Source organism: Panthera tigris, chromosome A1 (assembly GCF_018350195.1).
Source record: "Panthera tigris isolate Pti1 chromosome A1, P.tigris_Pti1_mat1.1, whole genome shotgun sequence".
In the NCBI taxonomy this organism is placed as follows: domain Eukaryota; kingdom Metazoa; phylum Chordata; class Mammalia; order Carnivora; family Felidae; genus Panthera; species Panthera tigris.
This window is the reverse complement of record NC_056660.1, coordinates 5,012,852-5,026,968: the sequence shown is the minus strand read 5'-3', so window position 1 is coordinate 5,026,968 and position 14,117 is coordinate 5,012,852. Positions and strand designations below refer to the sequence as shown.

At 38.4% G+C, this 14,117-nt stretch overlaps 1 protein-coding gene across 2 annotated transcripts in view; it reads right to left on the bottom strand.

Annotated features, from left to right (window-relative positions):
- Window positions 1-241: 241 nt before the first annotated feature.
- The window catches only part of NUP58 (nucleoporin 58), a 49,384-nt gene continuing 35,508 nt past the window's right edge, over window positions 242-14,117 (bottom strand). Inside the window, exons 14-15 of one of the 2 annotated variants that reach the window (XM_042984525.1) lie at window positions 13,189-13,284; window positions 242-468 (exon numbers count right to left, since the gene is read on the bottom strand). In XM_042984525.1, the coding sequence (XP_042840459.1) occupies window positions 386-468; window positions 13,189-13,284 (179 nt within the window). In that variant the 3' untranslated portion in view covers window positions 242-385. Of the gene's footprint in view, window positions 469-10,358; window positions 11,947-13,188; window positions 13,285-14,117 lie in introns of those variants that run through there. The other variant, XM_042984460.1, reaches the window with a different exon arrangement.

Sequence of the window (14,117 nt, the reverse complement as noted above, 5' to 3'; positions counted from 1 at the left end):
ATTATGGGACATATAAATTATATCTCAGGAAAGCTGCTTTTTAAAAACGAATGAGTTGCATAATTACATTAACAAAGATTTAATTCACTGTACTTGGTCAATTCCATTTTGTATCAGCTTTTCCTACCCATCTGTAAATCTTCCACGATTCCTTATAGACACTGAATTAGTGGCCTACTTCCCAGTAGTGTTTTTAAACCCTCTCCGTAACTGGTTTATGATCCATGAGATCATCCTTAAACATCAAGGGCAAGTTTTCTTTACTGAATTCAAAACACCTTGGCCAAACTCATTAAGCCTTACAGTTCTATTCTTAAATAGTGACGTTGGTAAAATGATAATCAGAAGTTCCTTCAAAGTCGGGATTTGTTGATTCAGTGACTGCTCAGAACTGGATTTTTCTTCCTATTTCATTGGTTTCTGTAACACTGGGTTTTCGAAATCCAGTTAAAACCTGTGATTTGTTGCCTGAGAGAAAAAGAGAAATAGTTTAGACCGTATGGTGACAATTCTAATATTTGTTGCTGGACACCTGCTGAAGCACCTCATATACGTAAATTTTCATCTTCACAGTCAACCTGTAGCATAGGTATGATCTCTATTCCACTAACGCGGCACTTAAATAACTTGGCCGAGTGGTGGAGGGCATGGTTCCAACCCCTCTGCAGAGTAAGGTCCACAGTGGGTCCCTGAATTAACCCCTTTCCCACTGTAGTAATCACTCAGTTCGTAGATATTTATGGAGTCCGATCAAATGCTAAGTATTGAAGATACAAAAACAAACCAAAATAATAACCAGACAGGGCTCTTGTTCTGGGATCACAGAATCCAATGTGGGAGACGAATACCTCCTCGAGTGACAGAAGTATATGTGGTAAGCCTGTGTCATAAGGTCCAAAGTCCTCCTGGAGTGCAGAGGTGTATGTTCACTTTGCCAGAGGAGATGGGGAGGACGAGGACAGAGGGCACTGAGAGGCTAACCTCTATTCCAGGCAAAGGAAGCAGAGGGCAGGAAAGAACTTAGTAGCCTGGAATGGCCTCGGTGTGTGAGAGCAGCAGAAGAGCAGAAGAGGGCTTGGGAAAGTAGACGCCAGGCTTTGACGGACCTTGCAGATTATGCTAAAGCGTTGGGAATAAAAAGTACCAGAGAGCATGGACTTTACATAACCCTGTCTGCATTTCAAGGCGGTAACGAAGAATTCGGATGACTCACAGGGGTAGACACAATGAAAGGGATGCCAGGTAGGAGGCTGTTGTAAGAACTGACACAGAGACTTTTTTAAAGAGAAACAAATTAACAATTTGCGGTTTCTTTCTCTTTTAGAGAGAAATGGCCCCAGGAGCGTGGTTAGTACTGTCTAAAGCAGCACCGTCCAACAAATATAATGCAAGTCTCATATGTAATTTAAAATGTAAATTACAGGGGCGCCTGGGTGGCTCAGTCGGTTAAGCGTCCGACTTCGACTCAGGTCTTGATCTCGCGGTCCGTGAGTTCGAGCCCCGCGTCGGGCTCTGTGCTGACAGCTCAGAGCCTGGAGCCTGTTTCAGATTCTGTGCCTCCCTCTCTCTCTGCCCCTCCCCCGTTGATGCGCGCTCTCTCTCTCTCTCTCTCTCTCTCTCTCTGTCTCAAAAATAAATAAACGTTAAAAAATAAAAAAAAAATAAAAATAAATAAAATGTAAATTAGATTAATTTAAATTAAAATTTAGGAGCCCCATTAAAACAAGACAAACACATGAAATTAAGATTTTATTTAACCTGATACATTATCATCTCAACATGCAATCAAAATAAAAATATTAATTAAATATTTTATTCTTTTTTCATGACAAGTCTTCAAACTCCAGTGTGGATTTTATACCTAAAAGCTTCTCAAATGCTAAATTTGCTTTGGAACTACTTGACCTGCATGTCGATTTCATAAAATTTACAATCAAAGAGTAGAATCGTATATCTAGGTTGTTCCAAACACCCTCAAGTGTTGCCCAATATGTAGTTGAACGTCCATTTTCGAATTTAAATTGATTCAAATGAAGATTTTAAATTCAGTTTCTCAGTCACACTAGCCATATGTCAAGTGCTCGGTAGCCACGTATGGCAAATGGCTACCATTTTGGGCAGTGCAGATTGAAATACTAATTCTGAACCAAGGCATAATGACTTACCACACTCTCCTGCTTGGCTTATCATAGGTGTTCACTAAATACGTTTGCTATTATCAGAGAGCATAGACTTGAAAAATAGAGAATCACTAATTCTAAACCAACTGCAAATAAAAGTGTATCACACGGGAGGAGTTCTTTTTGAAACCAAAAGGAATAAATGCTCAGCGCATTATTGTTTCGGGCTAAGTTATTTAAAAGACCGTTTTTCTTTAGACCAATCCCTTGTTCAGCTACTGTAGAAAATGCACACTATGATTGGAAAGAATTATTTTTTGTTATTAACACACCTACCAAATAGTAAAACACAAACAAATGAGTCCCATTATAGAACTTCAAGCCATGAAACAACAGGTCAGGAAACAGACACTGTGCAAGAAATTGACTAGCCCTCTGGCAGGAGCGAACTCCTCTCCCCTGCCCCCTGCTGTCAGCTTCCCGGCACTGCAGAGCTCCACTTGGGGAGTCATTGCTTCCAAAGCGATGGTCGAAGGTCAGAAGCTTTCCGCAGCACTGAGAAACTTGCCAGACGACGAATAGGTTTTCCTTCCTAGTGATCATTTGAGTGGACTAGCCATCGTCACTCTCACATCTCTGTGAATGAGGAAGGCTGGGAGCCTGGCTCTCTGTGCGTTGGTTTCCCCATCACGGCCCTAGCGGAGGAGAGTGTAGAGAAGACCCGTAGGACAGTTAGAGAGAAAGGTAAGGGACCAAGCCTGTGGGCCACAGAGCAAATGATGAAACTGGTGCCGCAGGTAATTCAACAAGCGAGGTGAACGTAAGAGAAGGCAGGGAGCAGTGGGGACGGGGGTCAATTGCAGGGTCAATGACACCTCTGAAAGGGGAAGTTCCCGGGGGGGGGGGGGGGGCAATCGCTGCTGCCAGATCTGTCTGTCTGTCTGCTTGTGTTTGTTCACAAATAAGAGATTGGGGATTTCGTGTAAAATCTGGTTTTTAAAAATCAGCACACATTCTGTGGACCCAACAGATCAAGTGACAGCTCCCTAGTTAGTTTGCAACCTCTGAACCTAAAGTTACACGAAGGTCAAAATCGAGAACAGCATCCAAAAGAGAGTTCAAGTGAGAGCTAGTGAAGGACAGTTATTTTGAAGAAAGGGTAATGCAAACTACATCACAGACCAAAGAGAATACAAGTCACTGCTGGGATAAATCCAATCTAGGTCAGTTTATATCCGTATCAGGAATAAGACAGATTCAATACAATATGTACTCAAGACAATTAAGGTAAGGCCCTCTCTTTGGAACTGAACAGCCACATCAACCCTGGACTGCTATTGGGCCATCACGGGAAAGAGAAATAAACCATCTTGTTCAAGCCACTGTGTTTTCAGGTCTCTTACTAAAGCAGCTTTGCCTGTATCTGAAGTAATATGAGCCATGCAAACTAAGGAGATGTCCCTGCAAACAGAAACCCCCTGTGTTAATAGCAAAGAAATGTTAGGAGCTGGAATGGAAGAGTAACTGACTAGCAGATCAAGAGAGCCGACTTTCACCATGGTGGGGAAAGCTGAGAAGGAAGCGACTGACCACTGCAGGAAGAGGTGAAAGTGGGACTGAAAACAGAACTGGCCAAAAGCTTTAAGGGGTGAAAAAGGTCACTTCCAGACAGAGAGAAGGGAAACTGCTTTTTTAATAAGGCTTATGGAAACATGACTCTTTGAACGGTGCCGTGTGATTTTGATAAAAAATAAGAATTAAACATGAAAATAATAAATTCTGCTATATTCTCTTTTTTAGTATTTATTTTTTAATGTTTTATTATTTATTTTTGAGAGTGAGAGAGAGCAGAGCACGAGTAGGGGAGGGGTAGAGAGAGAGGGAGACAGAATCTGAAGCAGGCTGCGAGCCGTCACCACAGAGCCTGATGTGGGGCTCAGACCTGAACTGAAGTTGGATGCTCAATCCACAAGCCCCCCCAGGTGCCCCTAATGTTTATTTACTTTTGAGAAAGAGCATGAGAACGAGCGGGGGGGGGGGGGGGGGGGAGGAAACAGAAGGTCCAAAGCAGGCTCTGTGCTGAGCACAGAACTCAAATTCACGAACTGTGCGATCATCATCTGTTGGACGCTCAACCAGCTGAGCCACCCAGGCGCCCCTCTGCTATTTTCAACAGTAAGAAATTCCCTAAACTAATAACTAAGTCAGGTAGAAGGGGATAATGATACACCAAAATATATAAAAATATATCTTTAAATGTTTACATATCATCAAAAATAGGAATGACTTTCAATGATACATCTTCAATTTTCTTTATATACAAATAATTTGAATTATATCTGTGTATATATACAGACACACACAGATACACACACTTCACGCACAATTACAGTTTTAGGGGAAAAAAATACAAATAAGACCACGTAGGATCAACACTGTGTAAGGAATCTAAAGTGGTAGTTTTTAGAAACTTCTTAATAGATTACTTAAAAAATAAGATAAAATGATTACATCAAACAAGGGCTCAATCTAGAAGATACAGTTAAAAGATAGTTTTAGTTTTCATAGTGGCACCTATACAGTTCACCAAGTAAGATAAGAACTTGTCACTCATGTTGTTTATCTAAGAGTTGGTGTCCTTGAATCAAGTTCTCCCGTCTATCTAGGAGAAAAATTTTTTAAAAGAAAAAAAAAATGCACTGGCCACAGGGATTTAACTTTTCTTCTGCCTTCTGAATATGTGACAATACAGAATGCATTAAATTTGGAAATGACAGTGAGCTGAACGTGCCATCATTTGAAAATGAAGTTCTAAAAGACTTCACTTGAATGACACCAGGGATATCAGACTTTGAGTCTTAGCATCCTCACTTAGGACTTGCAGGACTTTGGGCAAATTAGCTGCTTCTCTCATCTCTAAAAGAGAAATGATCATATCACCTATCTTAATGTCACTGCAACTCTTTTCAAGGTCTGCCATTCTCCAATTACAGTCTGGCACCAGCCACCTAGCTGAATCTTCTAAAGACAACTTCATACAATTAGGAAGTTTTAATGGTAAACAAATACAAAATACTACAAATTGTAAAACTTTAAACGTATTAGGGGCACCTGGATGGCTTAGTTGGCTGAGGGTCCAAATCTTGACTTTGGCTCACATCATGACCCCAGGGTCATGAGATCAAGCCTCGCGTCAGGCTCCATGTTGAACAGAGACCCTACTTAAGATTCTCTCTCTCCCCTCTCCCCAGCTCACATTCTCTTAAAAAACAAACAAACAAAACAAAATAAAACAAAACTTAAACTGTCTTAATTCTTTTTTCCCCTCTCATTGACTTCTCACTCTTTCCCAGAAGTCATTAAAAAAAAAGACCGATAAATTTGGGCAATTTTAAAACTTAAAATTTCTACTCAGCACAAAAATAAACCATAAATAGGTGTAATGATTAACTGCAAAACATCTGCAATACATAAGAAATTATTTTAAGTGCCATAATTTTCATTAAAAAGTTACATGGCTCCAAGAGTAAAGGTTTAAAATTGTTAATTTTCCCAAACATCTCTACAGATAGGAAGGGATTACATCCAAAGAGCTCTTACAAATAATTTTTAAAAGCTGGTTACTACCTACACAAAAATGTTGAAACTCATAAAGAAAATAAATCAATGAAGCTGAATACCATTTTCACTGATCCTACCAAAATTATTTCTAATAGCAAAAAAAATATAAACAGTCGAAATATTCACCAAAAGAAACTGGTTATGAAACAGAGTGTGGACATACATGCTATGCAGTTATGAAGAAAAACAGGAACAGAAGAAGAGAAATTTAACAGAATCTTCCTCTGGAAAGTGAGGTATTTGTTGCTTTTTATTTTCTCCCTTTATCTTGTTCAAATGTAAAATTATCTTTAATTAAATAAATCTGTGGTTCTTCAAATTCAAATTGTTAATACTTCATTAAAAACAGGGGCTCCTGGGACTTGGGTGGCTCAGTTGGTTAAGCATCCGACTTCGGTTCGGTCGGGGTCATGATCTCCACTGTTCGTGAGTTCCAGCCCTGCCTCAGGCTCTGTGCTGAGAGCTCAGAGCCTGGAGCCTGCTCCAGATTCTGGGTCTCTTTCTCTCTCCCTGCTCCTCCCCCAAGTGTGCTCTGTCTCTCCGAAAATAAATAAACGTTAAAAAAAAAACAAAAAAACCAGGGGAGCCAGGGGGCGTGGCTCAGTAGGATAAGCGTCTTTGGCTCAGGTCGTGATCTCACCGTTAGTGGGTGGGAGCCCTACCTCGGGCTCTGTGCTCACAGCTCAGAGCCTGGAGCCTGCTTCTGTCTCCCTTCCTTTCTGCCCCTCCACCGTTCGTGCTCTGTCTCTCTCAAAAATACACACTTTAAAAAATTAAAAAAAAAAAAATCCTATTCATTCACTGCTCAAAGCCACCTATTACAATTTTCTTGGGAGTTTCCCCGGGCCAAGTTAATTTCTCCTCCGGGCACTCAGTAATTTTCTTTGTATCTTTATCCTATCACTTAATAAAAAGCTCACATTAGAGTATGCTTACTTATAATCCTCAACTCTAGAAAAACAGCCTGGTCTTGAATTCTGGCCCATTCACTCACTAGTGACTTGTGTGCCTAATTTCTCATTTGTAAAAAAGAAATGATAGTACCTACCTCATAGGACTAAGGAGTAAATGAGTTCATGTATGGAAAGCTCTTAAGAGCAGGCTCTTGCCTCCGCTTAGCACGGATGTTAGCTAACATTACTAAGCACAGAAAATACCCCATTGCTATTTATATTCCTCTAAATTCCCAGCACTGACTTGCACACAGCAAATATTAACAAACGTTTTACTGAATTTAACCGACTTGCTACCAGGGGATTCAAAGGGTTGAGGACGACAAAAACAAGGTCTCTGCAAATTAAATTTACAGCCCGGTCTTCAGGACTGCGACCTTTGTGAGCCTGGTAGGTTTTTTGTTGTTCTTCATTGACAGATTAGGTAGCAGAGAAAGAGTGCATTAGACTGAGTAAAGTAGGAAGAGGCAAAAAAAACCCACATTTGGCCCAGGACCAACTTGTCCAGTAACCCCTACTCTTTCCTCAATCTGCTGCTGTCCCTAAGCACCCGACCTTCTCGCCCATTTCCATGGTCTCCTTGTGCCAGGTAAGGTTCATCTCTCTGTAAGGCAAGAAAAGGATCGAGTCTCACCCGTTCTGAGCATGTGGTGCTCTTGGGTTACAGCAGTCAGGCAAGCCTTCCTGGAAAAGCTTTCTTGCTAAACTTCTTACCTTCCGAAGATTCAGATAGTCCAAACTGCTCCCCCTTACCCTAAGGTGGGCAGACCGCCCCTCATGCTTCTCTATGAGCTTCATAGGGAAGCAGTGGGAAAGGTGGCTCCAGAAGTCCCGCACCTGCTACCTCCTCACACAACACCCTCCCTAGGATGCCTCCCTCAAGTGCCAGAGCCCCTTGTACTTACCTTGCTTTGATCTATGGTTTATTGTATACCTGGAATTTTCCATATAAATCATGTAATGACATTACCTTGGGAGACTTTGAGGGCTTAGGCATGAAAATCAGCGTGCCATTCCTGTCAGCGCAGAAAACCGCAGCTCCATGACTTGACAGACATGTGACCTCCAGTAAATTGCATAAAATAAGCCTCAGTTTCTTCATCTAGTAATTGGGAGTTTTCTGCTTTACAGGGTAATATCGAGATTAAACAGGGTAGGGTATATTAAGTTGCGAGTGTGGAGCCCAGAACAGATGTGTTACACACTCAATAAATGGGAGACACCTACAGGTAAAGGTGACTTTGTGAAGATTGAAATTAGGCCCTGCAGCTGAGATTTTCCAGGACACTGACCCCCTGTTACCAAGTCCCAGGGCTGTATCCCCTAAATAACTTCGTGGCGTGTGTTCCAAAAAGGACAGTGCAGCCAGGATTATGCGTGGCGAGACCAGGGCAAGGCACGGAGGAAGGGGATGTCAAAGCAAATGTGATAAATCATTCAAACCTAAGTATTTCACACATGAAAATCCCATTACAATATTTCTAAAAGCATTATTCAAATTCCCACAATATTTGAGATTAGTAAGACATTAACTTGGGTTTACTGTATCATCACAAAAGAACAGTTAACCTGCTTCTGTAATAACGTGAATGACCTTGTACCAAGTGCAGGATAAAAATCCACACTCAGAAATAAAACCAAGACGCAGTTAGTAAAAGCTTAAACAGGTATCTGATAAACACTGTAAAACCTTGCAGAAAGAATAAGAGTCCTAATATATGCACCTATCATGCCATACATATTAAGGTGTCAACTCTCCCCAGATCAGAATGGATTTCATTTGTATAAACCCAATCAAAATCCCAGTAAGATCTCTGAAAGAAAAATATGGGTACTCAAGCTTATCTTAAAGAGTAAGTGTCTGAAAATAGCCACCCCGCACAAAAACAAAAACAAAAACAAGATGGGGCAGCTCCCCCATCAGGTACCAAAACAAAGCATCCAAGGACACTGATTACAGCAGTGGGGTACTGGTGCAAGAACAGTGAAACTTGCAAAGTATCAGGGGTTCATGCCATCCAAGTGCTTTATAGAAGATTCTATTATTAATACAACTACCCATCTTTATTATCCCTTTTCAGATGATAAAGCTTAAGCTCTAGAAAAGTGAATTAACTTCCCCAAGATCACACAGGTTCAAGGCAAGCGTCTGAACCCAGCTGACTCCAAGAGTCCAAACTACCTCATAAGAGAAACATTAACGTACATTATCTACAGAGAGCATTAAAAAAAAAAAACAAAAAAAACCCTACTAAATAAAAATGGACAAAGGATACCAACATGCAATTACATTAACATGCAAATGGCTAACATATATATTAAAATGTTCAACTCACAAGTAGTTATTATGAGGATTGATAATATCTAGGGTTGCAAAGAATACTAGGAAATGGGTACTCATACATGCTGTAGAAGTGTATTATTTATACAGCAGTTTGGGGAGGCAATCTGGCATTAAAAAATACAATTTATATGCATTTTCAGCAATTCCTCTTCAAGGATCAATTCCAAAGAAACATTAAACATAAGAGCCACATACAGCTTTTTCTGTAAAACAGAAATACTGGAAAGAACCTAATTGCCCAACCACAGAAAATACTTTAAACAATTCATTGTACATCCATGCCACGGGATGGTACATAAAAAGTAAATTACATGCACTGACATGGAAAAATGTTGATGATCTATGGTTAAAGGAGAAAGAAGACAAATCAGAAAGTACACAGATTTCTTTTAACCCATTTGTTACAAAAAGAAGGACCTAAGAGAATGATAAATGTGAGAAAACTAGAGAGAGGAAATATTTATATGCATATGTTGAAAAGGGCCATTTTTTAAAGGGTTCGAAAGAATACACACCGAAATATGAAGAAAAGATACTCAGGGGGAAGAAAGTGGGATCAGGCCCTGGAAGCTGAAGGGGACTTTCACATTTTACCCAATATCCTTCTATCTTGTGTTCACTCTACAATTTTTCTAAAAAGCAAGATATATAAATTGGTAAAAACAAAACACTAAAAACCAATCACAGAGAATAAAAGAGCAATAATAAGAAAATTACATATTTAGAACAACTACTGACACCTATAAAGATTCAAAGCAACTGACACAATAAATTTTATTGTTTACATAATGATACGCTCAGGACAGAGTGAAGACATTGGAGACAATGACAACACATTAAACTCCTATCACAAATTGATCTGTTACAAATTTCCAGTGGCTCAACATATTAAAATGTATAAGATATAAAGAACAAAATTAAGAAATATAAATATTCAGATTTTTGCAGCACAATGCAATGTCCTTTAAAAAAAAAAAAAAAAGCTTGCTATATTTGGGTATTTAATTCTGACAGTAATTCAAAACACAAAAATCCCACGTTTTCCTACCCTTCCCCAAAATCTGGATCTGGGGATTGCAGTTTTAGAGAAGAATGCAAAAATAAAAACTTCAGTGTTCCAAAACAAAGCATTTTCCTTATTTTAATGCATCAAGGCGCAAAAGTTTCAATTCCAAAAAGCCAATCACTGCTATATGCGGATAAATAAAACAGATTTAACAACACTTTAGTAATCAAACCCAACTAACATTATACTAAAAATATGTGTGTGTGTGTGTGTGTGTGTGTGTGTGTGTGTGTGTGTGTAATACCTATTTTAGAAAAAAAGGTGCCTTGGTGAAAATGATTCTGAAAATATTCACTTGATGCACATTATGTACAAAACCTTCTATATAAAAAATTATACTATTTTCAATGAAATTCCATGTTCACATCCCATTTGAAAACTGTACTTGAAAGATAAAGTAGGTCTACTTAATGGTTTCTGTGTGAAATCATAGCTAAGGCAGTTCTCTTTCCAAGGGCCTTCTTTTTCACCCACTCGATGTCACTAATACTAATATAGACAAATAGTGCACAGATGCAATCTGACACGCCTTATGTGTTTTTACCTGGAGCTCTGTTCACTGTTAAAATGGGGTAGTTTATAGTTGCTACAAAGAATACTTTTTTCTTAAAATATAGTGTTTCTCTATTCCAAATTAAGCACTTACTTAAGACATTAAGAGGCTGATAAACCACTCCATTTGGTGTCAATATCAATAGCCCTATAAGAAAGAACTCTGTACTGGAATCGCTAGAAAAGTTTCCACTAAAGTAATAGTGCATCCTTCACCTGCATAGAATCAATTTGGCTTAATAGCTCTTTGCCCCCAGACATCAGTCTGGAGTTCAAATATGCTCTTGAAGGTTCATCTCGGATATGAGAAAACATCTCATACAGGCAAATGTGAGGGTGTATGGGGTAATAAAAGTTGTTAAAATCTGTTGGAAGATTCTTACAGCACTCCTCATTCAGAGCAGCTGCTATGGAAAAGCCTGGGGGCAACGAAGCGGAGTTGGTCAAATATTTACACCAGTAACCATTTCATTAAGTCTGTAAGTAAATTAAATAACTGCAATGACCTGGTACCTCTAGCTCATCACTCTACAAGCACTGAGGCTTTGAAGCTTAAAAGGTGAAAAACAGAATACCCTTAGAAAAGGGGAACAAGTCTGAGGCAAAAGTTGTAGGTCTGTAAATATATATTTTATGTGAACACACAACTGTGTGTATTATTCTGTATATATTTACATACATATTCACAAGATGCCCTGCAGTGTAGTTCAAAAGGCCTTTATCAAGGAACAAACTGATTCTAGTATAGGACGTAAGAGTTCATACCATCTGTATAAGAAACAAATGTGCATATATTCACATCATGTAAACCTTATCAACAAAAACATTGCTATGACACTAGGTTAAATAGGCTTTACTTATCAGTGATGTAATCAGAACATTGCTCACACTGACCATCAAAAAATAACGAAAAATACACAACTGGGTTTCAAATTCACAAGAAAAAAAGATGTCTACCATGGCAAACAAGAACACAGTTCAGATTCCAGAGTAGGGAAAAATATCAAAACTTTATAAATCTCCTGGGATGCAATTTAATTACTGCATCAATTTTAGAAAAATAGACTCATAGAATGAACGATGCTGCTATGAATTCTCTCAACCACATCAACCCATATGTTTATCTTTTTCCTCTTTTGTTTCCAGCTGGAGGTTTCTTCAACTGAAGGAGTTGTCCTCCTGTTCCAAAACCTGCAGAGGCAGGATTGGACACCCCAAATGTCAAACCAGCTGATGCCGTGATGCCAGGATTGCTGAAGTTAAACCCAGATGTACTTGAGCTGCCAAAGCCTTATGTTTAGGGAAGAAAATATTCACATCAGAAGTTAAAACACAAAAACAAATATAAAGAATGGGGACAAGAGGTAAATTTCTAGCTAAAAGAATATATATTTATGAAAATAGCCAATATATTAGAACACTAAATTTGTAACATGGAATTTTATAGGAAAATAATTTAGCTAACAACTAAGAGGCACCTTTAGAGACCTAAGTTTAGTGACCCAAGCCAAGAGCAACCTTAGCACAAATAACTGAACTCTAGAAAACTTCAAGCTGCCGGATACTTTCCTGTTAAGTAGATACGCCATGGTGCCTTCCTTCTCAGCCGCTCCAGAAACATATTGTCAACATGTAGAAGATGGACCCACTCCTGTAATCCTAAGTCCTCCAAGAAGGCCTCAACCCATGATTTTCAGGACAATGAACACCCCAAAGAGTAGTACCCACTGTTCTGATTTTATAGGAACCCTTGCGTAACTAAGATCAAATGCTATCACTGCCTACTTTATTAATAGTACCGTATTTAGATTATAATCCCCATATCACTGAATTCTATTATCTTACTCTTTGGGAACTGTTGATTTTAAATACCACTTAATATTAAATGAAGTTGCTTTAAAATTCCCTCAATTTAAACACAGTAAGTATTGTGTCATTATTTTAGACATGCTACTTATCCCTAAACGTTATAAGTGAAGTCATTATTTACAAATATAGAGAAAATGGAGAAGAAATTTGGGATTTTCTACTAGAGGAGTCAAAAGATTACATACCTATTTCAAAAATGAACAAAGAACCCAATTAATCATCCATTATAAGAGTAGGACTTTTAAAACCAAAGGGACTTGCAACTAAAGAACATCTCTTTGGGAGAGAAATCATTCTCCTAAACAAATAAACACTGGGTTAAAGCTTTCACAACAATGGGACCATTTGTGTAATAATGAAGAGACTTGTTTAACCATAAAACTAGTCTATGGGTTCAAAAGAATCTCTACTTAGTTAAAAGAGGATATAATTACTTATTGTCTCAAACTAATAAGTCTTGTTAGAGATATTTCACAAACCTGACTTTTAGTTTCCAAGAGAGATAAAACTGTATGATTAGTTAGGCTTACACGCTTCATTGTGGGGGGTAGAAACTGAATCAGGGATTGCTTCTGGCTACTGGAAATAACAATCATTATACTTTTAAATTACATAATTTGCATCTTTAAATTTGCCTGAAATTCAGGCCAAAAACACACAAACCTGCACTAAGACTTCCTGAGGGTTTATTTGTTGTTCCAAATCCAAATGTGGAGGCCCCTGTGGTGCTGCATCCAAAACCAGAGCTAGCTCCAAATCCTAGTGAAAGGGTAATAGAGAAATATACAATGGTACGTAAAACAGAGATTAAAGGTTACTGACAAGTAAAACCTAAAATTATCAGAGGTCTAATAAACACAGTGCTATTACACAAACCTGCTATTTACTCTTGTGCATCAGACTTCTGAAGAATCAGATTAATTCTGAAATGAACATTTTGATCTATTGAGACTAAGTTTAAGACCCATCAGTAATTTTTATACAGAACAAGCTATAAAGAACAAGATCGTATTAGTATTTTCTCTCCCAGATTGACTAGAAATTTTAGTGACCACTGAAATATGGTGTTAGGTCAAACAGATATAAACACATCTACTTAGGGATATTTCATTTTGGGAAAAAAAAAAAAAAAAAAACTAAATTCATAAGTAAGCGTGACATGCACAAGAATTTAAACACCAAGTACCATAAGACAACTTTTACTCTGCTTTTTACCAAAACCTTTTCACTTAAGAACCTTCACCATTGAAAAACTGCATAATTACAAAACGGTTAATCACATTAAATCTACTCAGCAACACAGGCTCCTGCCACATACCAGCCGATTTGACAATTGAGAAATTTCGAGTGGGAGATCATTTTTCTTTCTTAATAGTACTAGTCATGATTTAAATACAAAAATATTTTTCGTCATATGAAGTTCAAGAGATTCTGCTAAGTACTTAAAGACTTGTCTCCATTCTCCTCAAAGTCAAGTGATCTAAAAATAAAATTCAAATTCTTCTTAGGCTACTCTGCAATAATCTATCTAAAATAAGGAGTCTGAGACAGTATTATAGCCTATGACGCTAAGAAATATGATGGCAAACTGG